Source organism: Choloepus didactylus, chromosome 9, assembly GCF_015220235.1.
Source record: "Choloepus didactylus isolate mChoDid1 chromosome 9, mChoDid1.pri, whole genome shotgun sequence".
In the NCBI taxonomy this organism is placed as follows: domain Eukaryota; kingdom Metazoa; phylum Chordata; class Mammalia; order Pilosa; family Megalonychidae; genus Choloepus; species Choloepus didactylus.
The window spans coordinates 19,951,895-19,978,983 of record NC_051315.1 but is presented as its reverse complement, the minus strand read 5'-3'; the positions used below and the strand labels follow the sequence as shown (position 1 = coordinate 19,978,983).

Here is a 27,089-nt window from a genome sequence, read left to right as displayed (position 1 = left end):
TCACTGAGAAGCAACATTATACATGTGCTGCTTCTATCTATAGTAATATTAGGATAGTATTAAGGAACCTTTGGCGTTCATCCTAGAAATTACACTATTACTATTTATATGTTACAATATATAACCTGCTCCATGCTACTAACTTACCAAAGAACATGAGGAATATAATCAGCTCAAAAACTGGAGAACTACATATAAAGATACTACCCTTAACTCAGAAGCTTAGGAAAAAACTGAAAAGCTAAAAAAGTAATAGATTATCAATATCTTTTTACTTTTTATATCTCTACCTAGTAAGCATCTTGGCAAGAAAGGCATCAAGTATGATTCATGGTCACTGTCTTATTATTTAGTCACATCCCTTAATATTTATTAGCTCTGTTTTAAAAATATACCTAAAATATTTAATAGCTTGCCTTACCTTTTGCATACACATGTCAGCTATTATGGACAGAGGTATTGTAAGGCTTAGTGCAAGTGTGCCTATCAATGATGAGGTAAGAAAGCAGCCCCTAAAAATAAAAGAGAGAAATATGCATTTCCATGTTAAAAAAATAAAAGAACTAAAGAATAACACTGAACAAAGACTGTCTATCCTAAAATAAAGGCTTGAGATTTCAGAAACAAAAATAAAAGCTTAGGAAGGACTAAGACATAATAAAGTTATCAAGATGATTCTTAAAATTTATCTTCAAATATTAAAAACCCAAATATATAAAAACAACTATAAAAAGTTCAAAGTACTTCAATTCTCTTTTCAAGGTTTGCTTACAGATTATATTCAACTTTGTAAGTATAGTGTATATTTCTTAACTTGTGTTAAACTGTCAAAAAGAGCTCTTACAGTTTTGTGATAATGATACATAGCAAACAAAGGAAACAGCTTTATTAAGACTGTAGGACAATACTTTACAATACAGATGTTAAGAAAATGACAAGCCAGCAGGTCATTAAAGCAAAAATATCTTACTGCACGAAAAAAAGCTATATTGTTGCAGTCTTCTGCAAGGGAAAACTAGTAGTTTCAGTAGTCTTAATTGGTATTTAATAAAGTTCATTTAGGAGTTTAAGTAAAATTTGTTTTTCTTTTTAAGTTTCTATTAGAGGGAAAGACACTCAGTAAAAAGCTCTATATTTGAAAAGTTTCTCAAAACCCATATATTATATTACTTCAAACTATTTTAATATTATTTTGACAATCACTTTAAAAATACATTAACATCACAAATTAATCAGATTATGGATCTGGCTCACACATACGAAAGGTCCTGAGAATAAACAAGACAAAAAAGCCTATGAGCAGGGTGACGTCATCAGCACGGTGAAATAAACAGCTACTGAAAACTCCTCTACAGAGAATCAAAGAAAAAAAGGACAATTCTGAATTGTTTGAAACTCTGGAGGAGGATACAAACTGGAGAAGGACCCTGCAGATGCTGAATTAAAGAAACAGAAGGAATATCAGGTAGGAATCTTCCGTCCCAGACCAGCTGGTCCTCTCTCCTCCCCCTCCCCCGGGCTCAATACAGGAAAGGCATGCAGTCAGCAGACGGGATCCCTCCCACCAGGGACACAGATTTTAAAATCTCTAACACCAGTGAGACATACTCTCACTGTCTGAAGACTCAGGGAGCAGGGGAAGACACCTCAAGGCCCAGGTCAGTAAGGGACAAAGAGGCTGAGAAAACGTGGACAGAGACTCTGTTTCCAGCCTTCAGTCTGAAAACCCTTCCCCCACCCTTGAAGGAAGAAGCAATCAGTGGCCGTTTCCTTGCCTTGGGGACAGCTGGAGTACTGGGTCAGCTGATGGAGTACTCTGCCACAGATGGAGCCCACACTGAGACACATTTTGGCTGGCAAACTGAGGGCATAGGAATCCCACAGTTTCAGATCTCCTACGTACACCAAACCTGTGCTCAGAGGCAAAGCAGCCTCTGAGGACGATTAAGTTACCAAACAGTGCCATATGTAGGACTGTCTGGAAAGTGCAAGGGAATAAAACCTTTTTTAAAAGATGCTTCAAACTCTTTATTAGGACTACAGGAGTTGGTCTACACATCGTGCACAGAAACCCAGCCTGGTTTGGGCTAAAAAATACAGACAACCCAACTGTCAAAGCAGAGCTCTAAAACAAACCCAGGTCTTGCTGACCAGTGGAAAACAGCACCACTAGAAGCCAGCAGATCTAGTGAACTTGCTGGGGTGCCCAGTGCCCACTTCTTATCCCTGTGGCAGGCCACGATGGGTACATGATTTGGGGGGAAGACTAGGGGGCAGAGCCAATCTGACAACTGGCCGGCAAGAGAAACAAAGAAATATAGAGATCAAAGAAAACCAACAAGAAAACTCAAGGCAAAAGAGAGAAAACAACCTCCAGCATAAACTAATCAAGAAAATCAGGTACACAGACAGCAAAAAATCACGAGCCACACCAGGAAACACAAAGACATGGCTCAGTCAAAGAAACAAACTAACACCTCAACTGAGATTCAAGAGTTTAAAGAACTAATTAAAGCTGTTCAAACAAATCTTCTAAATCAAATTAATGAGTTGAAAGAAAATGTGACAAAAGAGATGAAAGATATAAAGAAGACACTGGGTGACCATAAGGAAGAATTCATAAGCTTGAAAAAACAAATGGCAGAACTTATGAGAATGAAAGGCACAACAGAAAAGATGAAAAACAGAATGCAGACACAACAGCAGACTTGGAAAGGCAGACGAAAGGATCAGTGCCCTAGAGGACAAACATCTGAAATCTTATACACAAAAGAACAGACAGGGAAAAGAATGGAAAAATAGTAACGGGCTCAAGGAAGTAAATGACAACATGAAGCACACAAATATACATGTTATAACTATCCCAGAAGGAGAAGAGAAGGGAAAGGGGGCAGAAAGAATAACAGAAGAAATAATTACTGAAAATTTCCCAACTCTTATGAAAGACATAAAATTATAGGCCCAAGAAGTGCAGTGTGCCCCAAACAGAATAGATTCCAACAGACCTACTCCAAGACACTACTAATCAGGCTGTCAATGTCAAAGACAAAGAGAGAATTCAGAAAGCAGCAAGAGAAAAGCAACCCATCACATACGAGAGGTTCAATAAGACTAAGTGTAGATTTCTCAGTAGAAGCCATGGAGGCGAGAAGGTAGTGGTATGATATATTCAAAGTACTGAAGGAGAAAAACTGCCAACCAGGAATCCTATATCCAGCAAAACCGCCCTTCAAAAATGAGAGAGAGTTTAAAATATTTACAGATAAACAGACACTGAGAGAGTTAGTGAACAGGAGACCTCCTCTACAAGAAATACTAAAGGGAGTGCTACAGCAAGACAGGAAAAGTGGAGAGAGAGGTTTGGAGAAGAATGTAAAATGAAGATACCAGGAGGCAGAAAGAGGGTAAACATCCGGCATTTGATGTTGAAGGAGTAAAGAATGAACTGACTGTGTAGATCCAGAAATGGATAGCACAGTATTGGGTGATGGTAAAACAACATTCTAAGTACACTGAACGAACATGACTGTGAGTACGGTTCAAAGAGGAAGGTTAGAGGCATGTAGGACACCAGAAGGCAAGATAGAAGATAAAGACTGGGACTGTATAACTTAGTGAAACCTAGAGCGGTCAATGCTTGTGATTAAATGTACAAACATGAGAGTGTTTTTACATGAGGGAGAACAAATGAACATCAACTTTGCAAGGTGTTAAAAATGGAATGGTATTGGGGAAAAAATACAATCAATGCAAACTAGAGTCTATAGTTAACAGTAACATTGTAATATGCTACCATTAATTGTAACAAATGCAATATAACAAAGCTAAATATCTGGAAGAGGGGGATATGAGGGAGGGTTATGGGATTCTTAGTCACAGTGATATGTCTGACTTTTGAATTGAATTTTATTTTAATTTTATTTTTTATTTTGTTGCTGTTTAGTTGACCTTTCTTTTTTTGCTTCTTCCTTTCTTTGTAGAAGAAATGGGAATGTCCTCATATAGATAGTGGTGGTGAATGCATAACTGTGATTATTCAGGGAACCATTTATTGTTTACTTAGGATGGAATGTATGGTGTGTGAATAAAACCATCTAAAAAGTAAGCAGAGGGATACAAATGCTGGAGAAAATGTGCAGAAAGGGATGTATCTAATCACCGTTGGTGGGGAAGTAGAATGGTGCAGCCCATCTAAAGGGCAGTGTGGTGGTTCCACAGGAAGCTAAACATGGGGCTGACATATGGTCCTGCAACTCAGTCATTAGGTATATTCTTGGAAGAACTGAAAAGAGGGACAAGAATGGACATTTGCACAGTGGGGTTTATGGTGACAGTATTCATGATTCGCAGTGGATGGATGTGGCCTAAGGGTACATGGACTAATAAACAGAATGGCGAACTATGGTGTATACATACAATGGAATGTTGAGCTGCTATGAGGAATGATTTGTGAGGTGAAAGGACATTGGGGACAGTATATTGCGTGAAATAAACCAGAAATGAAAAGAAAAACATTATAATGCCTCACTAATATGAACTAACTGTAATGTGAGAACTCTGAAAATTAAATCTGAGAGCACAGGTTATCAGGGGAAGGCTTATTGTAAAGGTTCCTAGATTGCAAGCTCTTACAGCAGTTACATCTATTCCTGAGTTTAATGGCTATTTCTAAATTCTGATATACTGAACTCTTTTGTGTACAACCTGGTCAGTCCCTGGAACTTTGGTTATCTGTGTGACAACTGAGACTCAGAGCCAGAGTCCAGGAGCTATGAATGACAGCATTACCAAACAGCAAATGTTAAAGAGTCTGAAAAAAGAGATCAGACTTCAATTAGAGATACGAACAAAAGGGACGTGGTTAGGGCTAAGGTAAATCCGACTATAGAGTAAAGGACAATATCAATGGTATTTTAAAACTTCAACTTCTGTGTGAGACCAAAAGAAGAGATGGTTTTTAGATGCAAAATCTATATTTTTTTATAACACACTATATAATTTAACTTGGATGGTCAGTTTATTCAAACAACATAATTACATGGAACTCTGAATAGGGAGGGAAATCTGGTTGGTTTGCACAGGTTAGTGTGAAGCCCCAATACATTCCAGAGTAATTTGGGCAGAGAATAAAAATGTATTTGCATAGCCCCCTTGAAGGACTGGGGGAAAATCTGGAAATACTAAACCTGACATTCTTGCAAGCACTGGGGACTACCATTGTAGTCCTCAATCTTGGGGCTTGCCACCATGAAGCCTATTACTGCAAAGGAGAGGCTAAGCCAACTTGTAATGCTGCCTAAGAGTCACCCCCAGAGAACCTCTTTTGTTGCTCAGATGCAGCCTCTCTCTCTAAGCCAACTCCACAGGTAAACACACTGGGGTATAGAACTCCCTGGCAATGTGGGACACAGCTCGCAGCAATAAGCTTGGCCCTGGCATTGTGGGATTGAGAAAGCCTTCTCGGACCAAAAGTGGGGAGAGAAATGAAACAAAATCAAGTTTCACTGGCTAAGAGATTTCAAATTAAGTCAAGAGGTCATTCTGGAGGTTATTCTTATGCATTATATAGATATCCCTTTTTAGTTATTAGTGTATTGGAATAGCTAGAAGGAAATACCTGAAACTGTAGTCTTGATTCTTGAAGATGATTGTATAACTATATAGCTTACACTGTGTGATTGTGTGATTGTGAAAACTTTGTGGCTTCCACTTCCTTTATCCAGTTATGGACAGATGAATAGAAAAATGAGGACAAAAAGTAAATGAATAATAGGAAGGGATGGGGGATATGGGATGTTTTGGATGTTCTTTTTTACTTTAATTTTTATTCTTATTGCTTTTTTTAGTGTGGTAATGAAAATGTTAAAAAATTGATTCTGGTGATGAATGCACAACTATATAATGGTAATGTGAATAACTGTACACTGTGGATGACTGTATGGTTCATGAATATATCTCAATAAATTGAATTAAAAAATTTTTAAAAAGCCTATGAGCAAGAAAACAGATAATCTCAAAACACAGACTCCTAAAGCAAAGTACCAAGATTCTCACACCGAACTCATACATTCATACTTGGGATGCATATCTAGTACATCTGGATGTCCATTAGATAATGAATGGCTCCTTTCATTTGTATAACAGTTTTCTAAAACACTTTTACAAATTTAGACCATATTCATTCATTCATTCAACAACTATTTATTGAGTTTCTTCTACGTGCTTATTGTATGCAATAGGTACACAGAGGTTTAGAAAACAAAACAAAGCAAAAACCAACATACAAACAAAAACAAAGTTCCTGCTGCAATGGAGGATTATATTAAATAGTAAGTATGTGGAGGAAGAGAAATGTACAGAAGGGGGTCATCAAAAGACAGACGAAATCTAAATGCTTACATTCAATGCCTAAATTTAAATATCTATAAACTAATAACTAATAAATCATGAGGTAATAAATAAATAGTACCTACCACAACCACAGGAACTCGGAGAGAACTGTTCCAATAAGGCCATTAATGATAATGCACATTAATACTACTTTATTGGGAAACTCAAAGTCCTCAAATCCAGTATAATGAAGTAAAAAGAAACCTGGCCATAAGAGCAGCAAATTAAACAGACCTACAAAACCTAAATATATATAAAAGAGATAAAATTTAGTCATTGTGACTTATTTCAATTTCCCAAACTTATAACTTTATAATTAGAAAATATTAGCTTTTACACAAAAGGCTCCAACAGGTTTCCTTACTGTGAATTTGTTTATTTTTAAGTCAGTCCTGCAAATAGCTTAACATCAGAGAAAAATCTGTATCAAACAACTGGTGATCAATGAGCTTTTAAGGCTCAACTATTTACACTGTATGGAGCAACTACTGTGGTAATTTAAACTCGGGAAAAACCATTTAAAACAATTCAAAGAGAAGGGGTTGTCAACTTTAGCTACTAACAACAGACTGTCCTAGAATTTAAAGATATAACTGGTCTATGTGTGTTTGTGTGTCTGTGTATTCAGTCTAGGTAATTATGAGAAATTGTACGTTTGCTCTCTTAATAAACTCATTTATGTTTAAGGCACCTGTAAATGCTAGGAAGATAAAATTCTCAGTTCCTGCCTTAGCAGAACTCATAAGCAGGTTAGTGAGACACCATACATACACAAATAGCTATTTGACATACCAAGTAAGTGCAGATTGACTAATTATAAAGGAAGAAGTTATAAAACGTAGCATTCTGACAGCCTTGGGTTCCAAACCCAGCTCTACCATTCACTAGCAGTGTGACCTCAGGCAAGTGCAGAACCTCTTTTAAGCCTCAGTTTTCCAATCTATAAGTGTAAAATAGTATCTGCTTAGGTTGTTGGGAAGATTAGGTAAAACATAAAATATAGCATAGTACCTGGTACATAGTAAGCACTTAAAAAAGACTAGCTATTATTAGTATAGAAATGTAAGTTTACATATACTTGTATACAAATGTGAATGCAAAGACTAAAGGAAAAACATATCAATTTTACAGTAATTTTTTTATTGCACTTTCTATACAACTTAATGTCACAGAGCCACTCTGAGATTCATGAGATAACTAAAGAGCTTTCTTCAAAGGAAAGTAAACTCAGTAGATATTTTATATTTGCTTCATCACCTAAATAACGAACTAGTATTTAGGATGCCTAGATGAATCTTCTTAATGGGGTTTGGAAGAACCACTCCCTATGTGCTGCTAGAGACTCATACTTATCCACCTTCTGGGAAGAACTGTCTTCGGAAAGCAAACAGGTCTGTCTTTCACAGGAAGGTCCCAGCCCCATCATCTCACACGCTCTGTAGCCAAGGACTGACCAGTGGAGGAGTCACCATCAAGGCTCAAGGCCAGGACAACTATAATCCAGACATATACTCCCCTATACCTGCCATGAATTGGACCTTACCTGAGACCACAGGTTCTTTCTCCTTCTCTGTCTTGCTTCCCTCACTCCCTTACCAGTGTTCCTGCAGAGCAATCCCTCAATAAATCACCTGCACAAAATCCCTGTCTCACATTCTGCTTCTAGGGAAGCCAACTTAAGAAATCTAGTGATAAAAAATAAAATAAAAAAAAACATACACACAGAAGGGATCTGTGACTTCAAAATGCTTGAATAACATTAAAAAATTGTTCTAATTAAAACAACAAACTTGGACATATATATTTTCTGGTCCTGAACTGCCAAGTCTATGAAATCCCATGTAAATTAACAACCTACCATACAGGTAGATTTGTTGAATTCTATACTTAAAAGGAACTTGAGTGATCACCCAGTCTGGTGGTTTTTCAAATGTTTTATTTTTGCTTATCTTTAGGTAGAGGTATTCAAAATATCTTTAGCAGAAAAAATACTTTCTGCAAATTAAATTGATGCAAAAGCCCAACAAAGCAGAACTCTTTCAGCTGAAGCAACGGAGATGTACAAGAACCAGGGCCACATGTGACTCCATCTCCCCCAATCCTCCCAGGATCTAGGCCAACTTTCTCATTTTTCAGAAGAATATAATATAAATGAAGTTACAAAAGCTAGAAACCAGGTTTCCTAATTCCCTGTACGTGGCAGTTTAAACTCTCATCAACAGGATTCTTTATCTATTGATATTCATGTATCTTCTCGTCAATGTGCTCTTCTCTTACAACCCAACAGATGCCACCCATTCTCTCCTGAGCTGATATTAGGCAAAGGAGAACCTGTAAGTCATATAAGGTAGTTTATTAAAATATAAGAACTGATGCTAGAAGCTGAAATTGGGTAGTCTGAGAATCTGTCATAAAAGAGCCTGAGTCTTCAAGATAAATTGCAAATGCAAAGCCTTTAGATGGCCCTACAATCTTAAAGGAAAATAAGCACATAGACTGAAACAGTATTATAAATACCACTTTGGGACAGTTTTCCTAATCCTATGCTTCCAACAATTCAAAAATGGCAAAATAAAGCAGATATACTCTCATATGCTTATAATAGCATAATTCTGCCATATCAATAAGGAAAACATCTGACCCACAGGCTGAAAACATCACTGCAAAAAAAGATGTTAGAAGTCTGTCAATCTAACATTGAGGGAATAGGAAGTCCACAACTATGCAGGAAAAGGCAAGAGAAAAATATTGAGAATGGACTTCATAATTCTTTTAAAGAAAGAATTGTATGAAAGGAAAAATAAAAGACTTCCCTATTCCCTCCAAAAAAAAAAACAAAATAAAACCCTAAATTAATTCTTTAATAAGCCTCACAAGTTAAGGATAGTCTTACCAAAGAACATTGGAATATCCAACTTATCTTCTCTGTCTACTTTTCTCTTAATCATGACAATATAGACAGCATAGAGCATGGCTCCAGCAAGAGACCAAATGGAACCTGTAAGAATCAACATAATATTTAAAGCATTCCATTCATTAACTCACGCAAAATACACTTATTTAAAAGCTAACAATGTATCAGATACTATTCTGAGCAATGAGTATAAAGAGATGAAAAGACAAGGTATATTCTATCCCATATTCAAGTGCTCCAGAAGTATCGAAAGAAGCTAATGTGTAAACAAATACATGCAAAAACATTCACCTCAATGTTCTAGTCAAGCACTTACATATTATAATAAAACACATCAAGTATGTAGCACTTTGTTTTTAAACTCTGAAATGTGTATTTCCTATTTTTTATCTTCATAAACAATTTTGACACCTGAAACTGTCCAACTTTAGAATGCTTCTTTCCATCTCTAAGCTGTTGCTCATATTATTCTGCCCACCCCTACAGGTACTCTCTGTATCATTTCCAATCTATATTCCACCAACACCATCCACATCTTCAAGGCTCTGGTAAAGTCTCATCTCTGCCATAAAGCATTTCTCTACTCTGCTGAATTTCTATACACCTTCTCTTTCATTTTAGACAATTTAATACTTACTCTGGTTACATATGGTATTATTTTATTTTCCCGTTCTTTCATTTTATAAATCTCATTTACTAAATAAAATTAAGAACTCCTTGAAAATTGCAAATACATGATTTATACTTTTTAACGTTCTATGATATCTAATAATGCTGGGTTCACAGTACGTGAAAAATACTGACTCTCTTTATTAACTCACTTTCAAAAAACATTTAAGACTTTAAAAACAGCCAAATAATATGTTGTCTACTAAATTATCATATTCAATACCTTAATCAATTATCCAATTGCCCAATGTTTTATTAAATCCACTTATTATTTCCAAATTTCTTTAAAGCAGCAGGAAACCCTTTCAACAAAATTCCTCTACCTCTCCCCCCACCAACATACTATATATATATACATTGTTTTATATACACAAAGTTGTTCTGGGTGACAAAGAGGTGAGGCGGTTCAAGGCATAGCTCGCTGGGCAGCAACTAGGAATAGTTTAGAAAATATTGTTCTTCTCAATACAGTTCAAATGTCTACAGAGGGAAACCATTAAGCTGTTTTCCATTACCTTTGTTTTTGTAAAATCTAGAAATGAGTAAAAAACTAAGCGTCTACCACAGTGATAACTGTTTCAGACAAGAATCCAATTAATGGTAAAATTAATAGGCAAAAATATGATAGAAACAGAGTATCTGTATAGTCTCAAAGTATCTCTCCACAGGATACTTATTACTTACAAAGGGAAAAATTATCAACTTTACACTGGAGAAACCTGGCAGGCACCACCTTAACCAAGTGCTAAAGTTAACACTGGTAATAGGACAAGTCATCATCATGGGCAACCTGATACAATGCACTATTCAAGATACAAAATATCACTTCTATGGTATTCTTACCAAAGAATTATCAGCCAGAATTTAACAATAAGGAAACATCAGACAAACCCAAATTGCAGGACATTCTACAGAACAACTGAACAGTATGTCAAAAGTGTCAAGGTCAGTTGGGCAAGATGGAGGCACAGAGAGGAGCGGAAGCTAAGTAGTCCCCCTGGAACAACTACAAAAAACCAGAAACAACTAGTAAATAATCCAGAATAACTGCGGGGGGACAAACGAGACCATCCACTCATCATACACCAACCTGAATTGGGAGGAATGCCCGAGAACACAGCATAAAATCTGTAAGCAAAACCTGCGGATCGAAGTCGCGAGACCCCCTCCCCCATAGCCCGAGCTGCAAAGCCTCGCAGTGCCAGAGAGAAGCTCTCTCCCAGCAAGAGAATATAGCTCAGCTGAGCTCCAACTGGGGTTTTAAGTAGCGAGTGTGAACTGCTCACTACAGGTACGAATCCCCAAAAAACAGACAGAGGCTTTGGGTGACGACTGACCTTGGAGAGCCGGAGGGTCGCCTTGGACTGGGTCTGAAGGGGACTATCTGTTTCTTTTTCGGCTCAGTGGAGAAAGCCCCAGTCATTTTCAGTTTCCAGGGCTGTGACTCAGGTTAGGGTGGAGACAGCACAAGCAGAGAGAGAGAGACCATTGAAATGCTAATGACCTCCACCTGGGGGGGGTCTGTCTTCTCTAGGAGGAAAGGGATGGGGCCCTTTCCATTCAGAACCAGACCCCGGAGCCTGGCGGAACATGGCCATACCTCCTCACACCAGTCAAGAATTATAGGCTAACAGGCATCACCTGATGGGCAGAAAAACACAGTGACCTGAGGCATCAACGGGTGGAGCAATTTTCTAAGATACACCCTCAGGGAAACCAGATACTGAATATTTCTGCCCTCTGGGACCTGAGCCTGTTCTGGTCTGGGAAAACCTGATTTGGATAACCAAGGAAACCATGCCTAGACAACAGAAAATTACAACCTACAATAAGAAAAACAAAGTTATGGCCCAGTCAAAGGAACAAACGTACACTTCAACTGAGATACAGGAATTTAAACAACTAATGCTAAATCAATTCAAAAAGTTTAGAGAAGATATTGCAAAAGAGATACAGGATGTAAAGGAAGCACTGGGCATATATAAGGCAGAAATCGAAAGTTCAAAAAAACAACTAGTAGAATCTATGGAAATGAAAGGCACAACACAAGAGATGAAAGACACAATGGAAACATACAACAGCAGATCTCAAGAGGCAGAAGAAAGCACTCAGGAACTGGAGAACAAAACACCTGAAAGCCTACACGCAAAGGAGCAGATGGAGAAAAGAATGAAAAAATATGAGCAACGTCTCCGGGAACTCAAGGATGAAACAAAGTACAATAATGTACATATCATTGGTGTCCCAGAAGGAGAAGAGAAGGAAAAAGGGGAAGAAGCAATAATAGAGGAAATAATTAATGAAAATTTCCCATCTCTTATGAAAGACATAAAATTACAGATCCAAGAAGCGCAGCGTACTCCAAACAGAAGAGATATGAATAGGCCTACGCCAAGACACTTAATAATCAGATTATCAAATGTCAAAGACAAAGAGAGAATCCTGAAAGCAGCAAGAGAAAAGCGATCCATTACATACAAAGGAAGCTTAATAAGACTATGTGCGGATCTCTCAGCAGAAACCATGGAGGCAAGAAGGAAGTGGTGTGATATATTTAAGATACTGAAAGAGAAAAACTGCCAACCAAGAATCCTATATCCAGCAAAGCTGTGCTTCAAATATGAGGGAGAACTCAAAATATTTTCTGACAAACAGACAATGAGAGACTTTGTGAACAAGATACCCGCCCTACAGGAAATACTAAAGGGAGCACTACAGAGTGATAGAAGACAGGAGTGCGTGGTTTGGAACACAATTTTGGGAGATGGTAGCACAACAATGTAAGTACACTGAACAAAGATAACTATGAATATGGTTGAGAGAGGAAGGTGGGGAGCATGTGAGACACCACAAGAAAGGAGGAAAGATAAAGACTGGGACTGTGTAACTTGGTGAAATCTAGAGTATTCAACAATTGTGATAAAATGTACAAATACGTTCTTTTACGAGGGAGAACAAGCAAATGTCAACCTTGCAAGGTGTTAAAAATGGGGAGGCATTGGGGGAGGGATGCAATCAGCATAAACTAGAGACTGTAACTAATAGAATCATTGTATTATGCTTCCTTCAATGTAACAAAAGTGATATACCAAGGTAAATGCAGATAAGAAGGGGGGATGGGGAGGAATGTTAGACACTTGACATTGGTGGTATTGTCTGATTCTTTATTCTACTTTGATTTAAGGTTATTTTTCCTTTTGCTGCTTCCTAGCTGTCATTTTTTTTCCTCTTTCTTTTGCCTCTCTAACTTCTTTGACTCTCCCTCCTGCCTTGTGGAAGAAATGTAGATGCCCTTATATAGATAGTGGTGAAGGTGGTGAACACATAAATGTATGACCATGCAGAGAACCATCGATTATTTACTTGGGATGGAATGTATGGTGAGTGAACAGAACCATATTAAAAAAAAAAAAATGGGTTGATGTCAAAACCTCGAGGGCAACATACTGAGCGAAATAAGCCAGACACATAAGGACAATTATTGCAGGGTCTCACTGATAGGAACTAATTATAATCTGTAAACTCATAGACATGAAATATAAGGTACCAAGATATAGGACGAGCCTTAAGAATGGGGAGTGGTTGCTTAGTATGAGCAGAATGTTCAATTAGGATGAACTTAAATGTTTGGAAATGAACAGGGGTGTTGGTAACAAGATGTGAGAATAACTAACAGCGCCAAATGATGTGTGAATGAGGTAGAAAGGGGAAGCTCAGAGTCATGTATGTCACCAGAAGGAAAGCTGGAGGTCAAAAGATGGGAATGTATAAAACTGAATCCTATGGTGGGCAATGTCCATGATCAACTGTACAAATACTAGAAATCGCTTCCGTGAACCAGAACAAATGTATGACAATACAATTAGAAGTTAATAATAGAGGGGCATATAGGGAAGAAATATATACCTATTGCAAACTATATACTACAGTTAGTATATCAACATTTTTTCATAAACAGTAACAAACGTACTATACCAATACTACGAGTCAACAATTGAGGGGGGTTGCTTAGGGATAGGGGAGGATTAGAGTTTCCTTTTCTTTTTTTCTTTTTTCATCTTTCACTTTATTTCTTGTCTGGAGTAATGAAAAGTTTCTAAAAATTGAACAAAAATTAAGTGTGGTGATGGATGCACAGCTGTATGAGGGTACCCAGGGGCAAGTGATTGTACACTTTGGATCTTTGGATAATTGTATGGTATCTGAATGATCTCAATAAAAATGAAAAAGAAAAAAATGTCAAGGTCACAAAACAAGAGGAAAGACTGAGCAATGGTTCCAGATTAAAGAACATGAAGGAGACATGGCAACCACATGCTGTACCTTATCCAGGCCCAGAAGATTAGTGAGGAAAATGGTGAAATTTGAAAAAGGTCTACAAATTATTGTACTGTATCAATGTTAATGCCTGACTTTTGTTACTATACTGTAGTTATATATGATGTTAACATTTAGGGAATCCAATTAAAGGCTATCTGGGAATTACCGAAACCATTTTTTAATTTTTTTACATTATTTCAAAAGGAAATGTTAAAAAAGAAAAGAATTTAAAAAAAAAGAAAAGAAAAAACCCCGCTAGTTCCACCCTGTGTGTGTGTGATATGCACAAAACTTTCTGTACACTCTAACAGAGAAAACAAGAGAATCAGGTACTTACCTATTGTATCTCTTCTAGCAGATTTTTCAGACCCAGACAGGTTTACCAGCACAACACCTCCAATGCTACAAGAATAAGTCATTACTGATGAGCAAAAGAATAAACCCCTTAAAAGGCTAATTATAAAGATAAAAATTATTTAAAAGTGATCAAAACTAATCTTAACTTCAGGTTGAGCTGTTAAAGACTGTAGTGATTTAATTAATAATAGCTAATAACAACAGGCAATACTCTAAGTGATCTACTTGTATTAACTCACTGAATCCGCCCAAAATGCAGCTATTACCTTAAAAGGACTAAAAAGGAAATGAATGTCATTCTCATTTTATACAAGAAAACTAATGCATAGAGGTGAAATAACCTGACCAACAGCACCAGCTGGGATTTACCCCCAGGCATCCTGCTCCACTGTCCAGTGCTCTTACCCACTGTGCTATCTATAGTCTTTCAATTTGGGAAGAATTAACCAACTTCTAGTATTTGTTTTGTAGATATACATATAGTCAACCCATATACACCTATAATGGAGCTACTCTTGCTAATGGATAAAACCTAAACTAATGGTAAAACTATTCTTAAATAATTCCATTAATCCCATTATTTTAATGGATAGAAATAAGACTGAATTAAGGATGTGGAGAAATCAGATGGCATTCACTCATTCAATTATTACTTATTGAACATCTAATATGGGCTAAGTACTGAGATATGGAAGTAAACAAGACAGACGTGGTCCCTGCCTCATGGAGCTTACAATGTTTTCCTATTCCTATGCATCTTATAAATTGTGTATGTCTATACAAATAGATGAGATATTGCTAATTTTAAAAAATATTTATCTAATGCTGTTATCTATTAATCAGAAAGACCAAAGTGGCACTGGGAAAGGAATACAAAAATGAATATTTTCCCCCTTCTTGGAATTATGCCAAATCAAATGTAGTCCTTACATTAAATACACATACTCTTCAATTAAATAATCACAATTTTCTGTTATATAATCATTAGTCAAATTCATTGTTATTATTTATTGAGCACCCACAACATATTAGAAACCTTCACATATTGTGTTAAATAATCTTTACAATACTAAGAGGTTTCAATTCCATTTAAATAACACTGATGTTTAATACATATTGAACACATACTGTGCACCAGACATTTTCCAAGCACTTTAGAGGTTTTAGCTCATGAAGTCATCAATACAACATAAATCCATATTATCCCCAACATACAGATGAGAAAACTAAGGCACAAAGAGGGAAGAAACCTGCTCAAAATGACAAAACTAGCAATGATGGAGGCAGAACTGGATTCCAAGGCAGCCTGGCTTGAGACCACATTCTTAAAGGCTCTATGTTATCTTGTCTCTCAATTGACAAAATAAGATTACTGCTATCTCAAATTCCTTTTATAATCTCAGAAATTGACTCTCTTTGTGAAAGGCCAGTTCAAAATGAAGTATTCAAACAAACATTAATACAGTATTTTTAAAAACATATACTTATGCCAAAAAAAAATTCTAAAGTAACAATTATAGTCCAAAGGTTGAGCAAACTTTTTCTTAAAGGGACAGACAGTCAATATTTTAGGCTTGCAAACCACATGGTCTCTGTCACAACTCAACTCTGCCACTGTAGCTCTAAATCAGCTGTGCTGGTTTGGATACATTATGTCCCCCAAAAAACTGTATTATTTAATGCAATCTTTTGGGGGCAGACTGATTAGTCTGTTGATTAGGGTGGAAACATTTGATTAAATTATTTCCATGGAAATGTGGACCCTGTCCATTCAGGGTAGGTCTTAATTAGATCACTGGAGTCCTTTAAAGAGAGCTCACACAGACAGTAGAGGGAAAAAACGCCCCATGAAAAGCTGAGGGAGACATTGTGGAGACAGCCATTGAAAGCAGATGTCTGGAGACGTTTGGAGATGCTAAGCCCCGAGTTTGCCTGGGAAAAACTAAAAGAACACCCCCAGAGGCTTAGAGAGAAATGTCCTGGGAGAAAGCTATTTTGAAACCAGAACCCAGGAGCAAAAAAAAGATCAGCAGACGCCAGTCATGTGCCTTCCCAGCTAACAGAGGGTTTCCAGACACCATTGGCCTTTCTTCAGCAAAGGCATCCTCTTATTGATGCCCTAGTTTGGATACTTTGATGGCCTAAGAACTCTAAATTTGTAACCAAATAAACCCCCTTTATAAAAGCCAATCCATTTCTGGTATTTTGCAAAATGGCAACATTAGCAAACCGGAACAGCAGCCACAGATGATATATAAACGAATGGGCATGGCTATGTTCTAATAAAACTTTATTTACAAAAACAAGCCACAAGCAGACCATAGTTTCCTGACCCCAGTTCTAGATATAATTTAAAAAGGTATAATGGACTCTGTCAAAATATTGTCAAGTTAAACATTTTACAACTGTTTTCTTCTTTATCAAACTCTTCTTTATTAAGGGTGCAAAGGGAAGTTAGAAATTAACATAAATTGTGAATGAGGTTGAATAAAACCTCATTTACTTCCCCAATACAAATATACTATAATTCTCTAATGCAAAAATATGGTTGGCCAAATTTTCTTTTTTTTCCCCATTAAATTTTTATTGTTATTGCAGCAGTTATGTGTCTACAGAAAAGCCAGGTGGAAGGTTCAGAGTTCCCATATTACACTCCCCTCACTGTTTCCCCTATTGTAAACATTTTGCATTGGTGTGGTAACTTTGTTGTAATTGATTAAACAGTATTACTGTGGTTATATTACTGACTGTAGTCCATGGATTACACTGGAGTTTAATCTTTATGTTGTACAGTTCTCTGGGTTTTTAAATTTATTTTTATTCTGCTTGTTCATTTGGCTATATATCTTGTGTATCTTTTCATATGAGCACATCTAATTACATGTCACTGTGGTCAAGAGTTGCACAGTTTTCCATTGTATGAATAAACCATGGTTTATTTAACCAAACTTTTATTGAAAAATAAAATACTTGGCAAATACATTAACCAACTATGCAAAAGAATAAATTCCCAGTGGCCATAAAATCTAAGCCGCATATCATTTAGATCAACAGGACTGCCCACTGAAACTACCATTGTTAATTTACCATTATAAAAGAGAAAACTGCATAGTAAAGACTTATCATTTATTCATATGGTCGCCTACATCAGTCTCATTACCTCCAAACTCTAAAACAACATGCTAAATAGATAATACTACCACCATTTCCTAGAAAATGCTTTCAGAGAGTTTAAGAGACTTGCCCAGGGGCAAAGAGAAGAGCTGATTCAAACACGGCTCTGTGAATTTAAAACACTAGTCTCCACTAAATCATTCCACTACCTTCTCTAGTTTCTGATTTTCTCTCTCTCACAAAAACAACAGCTTTACCAAACCAACACATCTTTTTTGTGTAGTGCCTGTGAGCTAAGCCCTATGCTGAGTCTTTAGTGACACAAAGAAGTATAACACAAGGTCTTGGTCTTTAAGTTGTTTACAATCCATTAGAGAAGAAGACAAAGTTAAATAAACAGACAAGATTTAAATATGGTTATCAACAAGATTGACGTTATATTGTAATAGAAAATTGCCAAATGAATTATACAAAAAATAACTGAAAAGACCACTTGAGGCTGTGACAATCAGAGAAGACTGAATGTTAAGGCATCTAGAAATAAAGATTAAGGTTTTAGAAAGCAAAAAAAAAAAAAAAAAAAAAAAAAAAACAGAAAAAAAAAAAACTTGCCTTAAGAAAAAGAAACAGAAACTTGGGAGGTTATGAGGATTAAGTTGGCATTTGATATGTAAGTGTGTCAGGGCAATACTTAAGTCTGCAGTCACATGAATGGGAACCAAAGCTGCCCTCGAGTCCTCTCCCCCAGTGACATAACAAGGAAGGTTTGGAGAACAAGTCAAAGCTGTGAGGGAGAGTTGAGTAATACGATGGTCATTTAAAATCTTCTCTTATTCTCATCTTTCTTTGCCTACACATTATAAAATAAAATAATATAAACTTCTATGAGATCACAGCCAGATAGTTTTTAAATTTTATTTTTAAGCAAAATGAACCAGCTATTACACTATATTCTTACCTTAAAATTACAGCTAATAGTTTAGAAAGGGTAAATCTATCTCCACTGTTACTTGGAAACACTGCAGCAAGGATTAAGGTAAAAAGTCCTATGGGGAAAAGAGGAAGAAAAAAGGTTTACTAGCTTCAATACTGTGAAAACTATTTATTAACAACTTGATTGTTTAACTAAGAAAATTACATACCTGACGTTTAAACTATTTCTTGTCATTTTTAAATAACTAAAAATAAGACTGATGTTACCCAGGCTGAAATATTCAAAGATACAAAAAATCTCTGAACTAAACCATGCTTGTTTCAACAGTACAGATCAAGTGTTGTTCTGTTTATTTTAAACTAATAAGGGAGTTAAATCAAGCATAAAATATGACATTCTAACCTCATCATAATCAAGCCTGTGTGCTAAAGTTATTTCTACAGCTTCAAAAATACTTCCTTTAAGCCTGGAAGAACACTGCCAAAACTATAACTGTGACTACATTTGGGTGTGTGTTAGTGGAAACAGCACTGTTGCCTTTTATTTTATACAATTTCCCTGAATTATTTATAGTAAGCATATATTATTTCTATAATTTTTTAAAAATATAATTTTTAAATAAAATTGCAGTTAAACACTTGATAAGTATATCTAAATTTAAAAAAAATTTTTTTTTTATCTTCCTTATTTGGAAGATGATTCAATTTTAAAAATGAAACACCTTTCATAGGGCAAATTATAGTTTTGAAATAAGCAATTATATTTAGCCACAGGGTCTAGAAAAACATCTTCAGAAAGGATATGTGAAGGAAAAGACAACTGCAGTACAAAGAACCTCCCAATAAAATTTTAATATATTGTTGTATAAAAAATACTGTAAAGTTTTGCAGGAATATAAATAGTACAAGGTTATGGCGTGAAACTGTAATGATTAAGAATACATTAGAACTAAAGGTAATAATATAGAACAAGATAGAAATGTGTGTGTGTGCGCATCAGAAATTGGCCTTAACTTGTAATGCAGGTTTTAAAAACAAATGTCTTACCAGAAGTTGAAGATAAAATATTAACTATAGCAACTTGTGTGTCTGAAAGTGCTTCTTGATATGCCAAATTTGCCAAAAACCACTAAAGAAAAGGAAAACAGTGAAATCTAATGAATGACATTGGTCTATATTTGCCTTTACAATTTTATCAGCCCTTTTTTCTCCCCCTAAACACTATTATCGTAAGAGGTTTTAAAAGCTGCTTGGTATTGGAAAAAAATCACTGGCTTAAAAAAAAAAAGGACTAAGTACTTTACCTCAGGCCTAAGATCTCTGCTATCCAAGTTCCCTTAAGAAATTAATAATAATAGTTGGTTAAAAATTAGCATTCAGGTTTAAAATTGCAAGATAAAGAAATAAAAAGATTACTTAAATAGCAGGCATTCAAAGATCTTAAGAATTCATCATTAGCTTTGGACTCTTTCCAGAAAGGCCTTCCCTGTTCTCCAACTCTCAGAACTCCATTCTCTGACTCTCCAGTCCAAGGAACCCTCATCACAAGAGAAGGCCCATGTCAATTATCCTCCAATAAAAATTAGCCTTATAATGTTTCTCTTCATTATTCCAAAGTTTAGGACAACCACTTAAAAATAATTAGTCAATTCATAGCAAATAATTTATATAATATTTCCTTATTTTATGGATGCTAATTCATTTTTAAATTGTCATAAAAGACATTCTTGGTAAAAACAGTATCACGTAAATTATATTTTTCAGAAAAAAAATTAAAACACAATAAGCCCTAATAAGACACACAGTATTCAAGGAGTGCTGGCAAATATGGTAATCATTAGCTCTTTTGCCTTGCTCAGTCCAATACAAGAGCCACTTGCCACATATGCCTACCAAGGAACTGAAATGTGGCTCATGTGAATTGAAATGTGTGTAAAACACTCATTGGATTTAGAAGATTTTAGTACCAAAAAAGGAGTGTAAATTACCTTATGAATAATTTTTATATTGATAAGACGTTGAAATGCTATATTTGGTAGAGTAAATAAAATACAGAGTTAGAATTAACATCGCTTGTTTCTTTTTACTTTCTTTTAACATGACTACTAGAAAATTTTAGAATATATATTTGGCCTGTAAGCGAGGCTCACATTATACTTCTATTAAACAGCAACTGCTCCAGACCTTATCTAAGTTGCCACTTATTAAGTTAGGTTTCCAGAAAGCTATATACCTGGACTGTATTATTCTGACTTCCTATAGAAATGTCTTTACCAAATACTAATACAGCTTTCTGCTCTCAGAATTTATTTAAGGTTGATTAAATAAAGACTATTATTTGTACATATTTGTAAACCTGCTATTCAGAATAGTGCCTTATTACAAAAGAAGTTGTGTAACAAATTTCTCACAGAGTTTTGCAACGGGAAAGACTATCCAATGATGTGAGATACTTCCTTTCAATAGACAACAAGCTGCGACATTCACATGGTTTTTCCTTTTGCCTTGACTGCCAATCTGCCGAGAAATAAGTCGTGTGTTCACCTGAAGTACCTTTCTTCCTTCAATTTAAAGTTCCTGATAGAATCATCAGCTGAGACAGCCAGCTCCTTCCGTCTCCATTATGCATTTAATCTGGCTCTTATCTTTCCACTCTTGTTTTAACTTTTACCATACAGATACTTTAATTACCTATCATCTCATCTTCTTAAAGAAAAATTAGCATATAATCAATTTTTTGGTCCTGGCTTACACTCATTTAAAACAAACAGAAATCACAATATAATTCCAATACATGAGACTTTTTATTGCATATGTAATTATCATATTTCAACTGCCGAAGATTTACTTTTGATTTACACAGCAGAATGTATTAATAAGGTTATCACTAAAACAGAAGCTATTCAGGAATGGAGAAAAAGAAAAATGGGCTATGTAAGCAATGAGTATAAGAAGCAAAACTGTGAAGTAAAAAAAAAAACAAACCTTATAACCAGAGTAAAAATACCAACATAGGTAGCAGTGCATTGGCTAGTGTTTTAATGTGTTCAGTATAAACTTGAATTTTAAAGGCTCATATTAAACAACACTGGATTAGGTTCCCTCTAATGATACATATATAAAGTAGCACTGAAATTCATTTTTTAAATTCTAAATGTTAGTTTTCACTAACTCATACAAGTTTCTAATCCCAATTTAGCCCTAAATAGTAATACTTTATTTACTGTATCACTATTCTACATGTAATCTGAAGCACACTCTTCAGTCTCTATACCAAAATAATAGTGCAGCCATCAAGAAAATTCCTAGAAATTCTGTACAGATGTTTACTATGAGTACTTGCTAAAATAATATGTGACCACATTGACATGAACTTAATAAAACTGCAACAACACTCATTTGAAGAAATCAGTGAATATAGTAAACTCTATCGGGATATGATTAGCCCTTGAATACATCAGTGTGAAATAACTATTCATAATGCTGACCCTGAGGCAAAGCAAAATTCTGAAGAACTTACCATATACAAACAATTTTAGTGTTATAGGAATTATTGAATTCTAATTTTCTATGGCTGAACACTTATTAACTTTGATACTCTAATTCCCCAATAAATCTAAATCTAGATAGCAGAGTTTCAAGTCATAATTAAGCAACCTAATAGTATCACGTTTCAATACTATGTTCTTGGTATGTAATACTGCCTTAAAATTCAAGTTCCAAACATAAGAAAGAGAAGACTTACCACAAAGCAAAAAAAAAAGCTTATTTTTGCTACTTGAGTTGCAGTAAGTTTCCCCACAGTTTTCAGTATGGATTCTTGTTCTTTCACAACAGGGTATGACATGCGGGACAATTTAGCTTCCAATGCATGGCTTGATGGAAGTTGTCGAATCTCCATAATATTACTGAACCTTACACGAGACTTTTTGGGAGCTTAAAAAAAAAAGCATAGTACAAAATCATTAATGTTTCCCCTTGCATCCATTAAAAGTTACCAGTTTTAATTTGCTGATAAAAGCATACTATTTAAACCATCTGTGAGCAGATAGGTGAGTCAAAATACCAGTTATATTATTACCTGGGGCAATTTTGTACATTCAAAAGAGTTAGGAAAAAACTTTCATCTACAAAAATGTCTTAAAGGTTTTAAAATAAGACCAATATTCAAACAAGGTTTCTCCAATTGTATACATGCACAATCAGCTGGTTCAGGATTGTAGTATGATTATTATTTTATCATTTATAAAATCTTATAAAGTTATGAGAATTATTTTCTTGGGCAAGCATGCAGAAGATCCCTCTGAAGGTCCACTCCTTACAGGGAAATACTATGAGTAATACCTACTGTGCCTTACATTGAAGCTGAAATTCTTTACTAAATTCACAGGACAAGCAAAACTCCTCTAATTTGCTATCGGGGTCTTTTTGGGAGAGTGGTTGAAGAGAATATTGTTTATTTTTTTTTAAAATACATGATGAAACCACAGAGATTTCTGGAAATTATCCTCTGATGAAGTAATACAAAAATGACTAAACCAAATCAGATTCACAATCTGGAAGACTGTAGGCCTAGCATACACCAAGTGGAACAGAAGAATTGAGAGGTAAATACAATTAATTCACAGAATCACTAAGTTTTGGGGTGGCCAGATAAAATTACCACCATTTCTAACTTATGAAATTCTTAGTTGTTCTTACTTTGATTTTCAGTATCAATATTTGTGCTCTCAGGTTTTTCACTTGGAAGATCATGAAATTTCACAGGAACATACAGAGGTTCACTCTGAAATGTAACAGAAGCAAATTTAAATAACAACTAGAAGAGCCAAAATATTGGCTAAAATTTAAATGGATGATAATTAGACCCAGATACCATCCAAAGACAGCTGTTCACTATCACATTACAGCATTAACTTTCCCCAAAATGCGTTTTCAAAGTTTAATAAGGCAACTTAACTGATCCATACAGGTAAAATGACAGAAAAGAATCTATTTAAACTTTAGTAGTCTAATACAATAACACTGACACATTTTGACATTTGATATTGAAATGCCATAAAAACAGACCTTTCAGGTAACATATTATCTTTCACCTATTTTCATTCATTTTTTTTTAATAAACGCATATTATGAGTCCCTACTATGTCAGCCACTGTTCTGGTCCTGTGGCTATAAGATTAAGACAAAGTCTCTGTCCTCAATGGTCAGACAGTATAAAAGGAAGGCAGACAATGAACAAATAACATACAATATGTATTTATATTTGCTATATTGTTTCTTCTTATTGCCTAAGATTCAATAAAACCAAAAATTCCTGGTAATTAGGGGAAAAAAGCTACCATTTACAGTTCTTACTACATACCAGGTACCAGGTCCTAAACAGTTAAATATACATTTGTCACTAGTCCTCACAACAATCTTATGAAATAAGATTTTTTAAAAGAACTTTTCTAGAACCTGAGATATAAAATAACCAGGTGGTAGACACACTAAAATTAAAGCCAGAGTTGTCTGATCATGCTTTAAAACTCTGTATTTTTAGGTGGTTCTAAATTCATCAAGTGATTTTCCAAATGCTCTCAGATGAGCTATATTTAAGGCAAGGCAAAACTCTCCAACTAGGCTGTTTCTTACATTAACAGAATTTTTCTTTTTTTTTTCTTCCCCCCAACATCTTTGATTTCTCCTTTAGCTCCTGGAACAGAACTCTGCCAATGAAAAAATATTCAGTAAGTGAAGAGACTACAGAACTTGGTTTCTTTGTTATACTGAGCTCTTTATGACAGCATCTGGTCCACAGCAAATCTGACATATACAGCTTATAAACAATAGCAAGAGTTAGTAGAAGAGTAGTTAGAAGAACAGGCTGCTATCTTAACTATGCTTCAGCACTTATACAGACAAATGACATTAAATAATCTTGTCAACCCTTACGGTCTCTAAGCTTCATAAATTCATATTCCCTAGTAACCTACCCTGCATGCCACTGTAGTTCTAAAAACAAGACAAAAAACTAGATAGTCAATAAGATCACCAAGCCACTGCTTCACAAACTGTTACTAAATTTTAAAGTAACTTTAAAATTAGTCTCAGATAGAATGCAAAGTTTGGAAAGAAGTATTGCCAACAGTACATTTTAAAGAGATGTCTTAGTGATGGCATAAAAAGATTTATACACACTATGTCTCCAACTAGATTATAAACAGTAAAATTATAAATTACTTATTTGTTTGCATATTACCTGCTACCAACAGACATATGTTCTCACATACTAGAACATAAGTTACATTTCCAGAGTTTAGAACAAATGTCCAGCACATATTAGGTATTCTAAAAATACCCGTGGAACAAAGAAATGAACAATCTGGGCATATAGTCTCAGTGCCAAGAAAAATATTTGTTTCTAAATGATGATGATATAATAATGAATACAAAGTGATGAAGTTGGTAAGAGACAAAGAAATGTCCATTACTATTTCACACTGTGCTGGTTTGTATATACTATGTCTTCCAGAAAGAGCCATATTCTTTAATGCAGTCTTGTCGGAGCAGATGTATTAGTGTTGATTAGGTTGAAAACTTCTGACTGTTTCCATGGAGATGTGACCCACCCAACTGTGAGTGACACCTTTGATTAGGGTGTGACCTCTCGATTGAATGTTTCTGTTCTAGTTTGCTAATGCTGCGGAATGCAAAACACCAGAGATGGATTGGCTCTTATAAAAAGGGGGTTTATTTGGCTACACAGTTACAGTCTTAAGGCCATAAAGTGTCCAAGGTAACACATCAGTAATCGGGTACCTCCACTGGAGGATGGCCAATGGCGTCCGGAAAACCTGTTAGCTGGGAAGGCATGTGGCTGGCGTCTGCTCCAAAGTTCTGGTTTCAAAATGGCTTTCTCCCGGGACTTTCCTCTCTAGCAAGCTTGCTCCTCTTCAAAACGTCACTCACAGCTGCACTTGGGGTATTTGTCCTCTCTTAGCTTCTCTGGAGCAAGAGTCTGCTTTCAACGGCTGTCTTCAAAATATCTCTCATCTGCAGCTCCTGTGCTTTCTTCAAAGTGTCCCTCTTGGCTGTAGCTCCTCTTCAAAAACATCACTCACAGCTGCACTGAGTTCCTTCTCTTTGAGTCAGCTCATTTATATGGCTCCACTGATCAAGTCCCACCCTGAATGGGTGGGGCCATGCCTCCATGGGAATATCTCATCAGAGTCATCACCCATAGCTGGGTGGGGCACATTCCAAAAAGACACTCAAAGAAATGCAATCAAAACCGATAACATCTGCCCACACAAGATTACATCAAAGATAATGGCGTTTGGGGGACACAATACATTCAAACTGGCACAGTTTCCATGGAAATGTGGCCCCACCCATTCAGAGTGGGTCTTGATTAGTTCACTGGAGTCCTATAAAAGCTCAGACAGAAGGAGCTCACTGCTAGCTGCAGCTGGGAGACACATTTTGAAGATGGCTGTCGGAAGCTGACACTGACATTTTGGAGAATGCCATTTTGAAACGCAACCTGAGGGCAAGCAGATGCTAGCTATGTGCCTTCCCAGCTAACAGAGGTTTTCTGGATGCCAATGGCCCTTCTCCAATGAAAGTACTTTTGTTGATGCCTTACCTTAGACACTTTATGGCCATAAGATTATAACTTTGTAACCAAATAAACCCCCTTTATAAAAGCCTATCCATTTCTGGTGTTTTGCAAAACAGCAGCATTAGCAAACCAGAACAACGCCTTAACTCATTTCCTCTTTTCCTCTCTCCCCTCAGCGGGCTAAAATGCTTACTCTAGGCCCCAGGTATCCTCAGGAAGAAAGTAACAAATTAGAATTTTCATGGGGGTACCCAATATTGAGCTTTATCTATATCCTATTTTAGCTGTGGTGCCACTGAAGTTGTTTCAGTCTTTCCTGCCATGGCTCAACTACCTACTTCTTTCTTGATGAGAAACACTTACCAAAGAACTATTCATAGTTGTATCCGTTGTGCAAGCAGCAAAGTAACCTTCAGCATCTGCAAACTAAATACAGAACATGTAACATAAAATTCAGTTAAATTCATGTTATAAAATAGGACTAATCAGATACAGCGCAAAAGAATAGATACAGCTCAAAGCAATAGAACTAAAAATTGAAAGCAGACCTATAAGACTGTACTGTTAATAATGATGAAAGTTAGTGACTGAATACTATATGCCAGGTATTCACCCATGCAGGGTAAGGTATTATTATTTTCACTTTATTGGTGAAGAAATTGAGGCTTAAAGATTTCATCTAAGTAGCAGAGCCAGGATTAAAACCCAAGTTAGTCTTAGTCCAAAGCTTATTAATAGGGAAAGGATGAGTGGACTAGTGAAAACAGCAAATAACATATTAGTATC

At 35.9% G+C, this 27,089-nt stretch overlaps 1 protein-coding gene across 5 annotated transcripts in view; it reads right to left on the bottom strand.

The window, feature by feature from the left end:
* The window catches only part of SLC35F5 (solute carrier family 35 member F5), an 88,425-nt gene that overhangs the window by 8,309 nt on the left and 53,027 nt on the right, over positions 1–27,089 (bottom strand). For 4 of the 5 annotated variants that reach the window (XM_037849776.1, XM_037849779.1, XM_037849775.1 and 1 more), the window contains exons 5-13: positions 26,667–26,729; positions 23,399–23,483; positions 22,443–22,633; positions 19,745–19,826; positions 18,723–18,810; positions 14,631–14,695; positions 9,284–9,388; positions 6,474–6,633; positions 422–512 (exon numbers count right to left, since the gene is read on the bottom strand). In XM_037849776.1, coding sequence (XP_037705704.1) covers positions 422–512; positions 6,474–6,633; positions 9,284–9,388; positions 14,631–14,695; positions 18,723–18,810; positions 19,745–19,826; positions 22,443–22,633; positions 23,399–23,483; positions 26,667–26,729 — 930 coding nt within the window. Of the gene's footprint in view, positions 1–421; positions 513–6,473; positions 6,634–9,283; positions 9,389–14,630; positions 14,696–18,384; positions 18,615–18,722; positions 18,811–19,744; positions 19,827–22,442; positions 22,634–23,398; positions 23,484–26,666; positions 26,730–27,089 lie in introns of those variants that run through there. The other variant, XM_037849778.1, reaches the window with a different exon arrangement.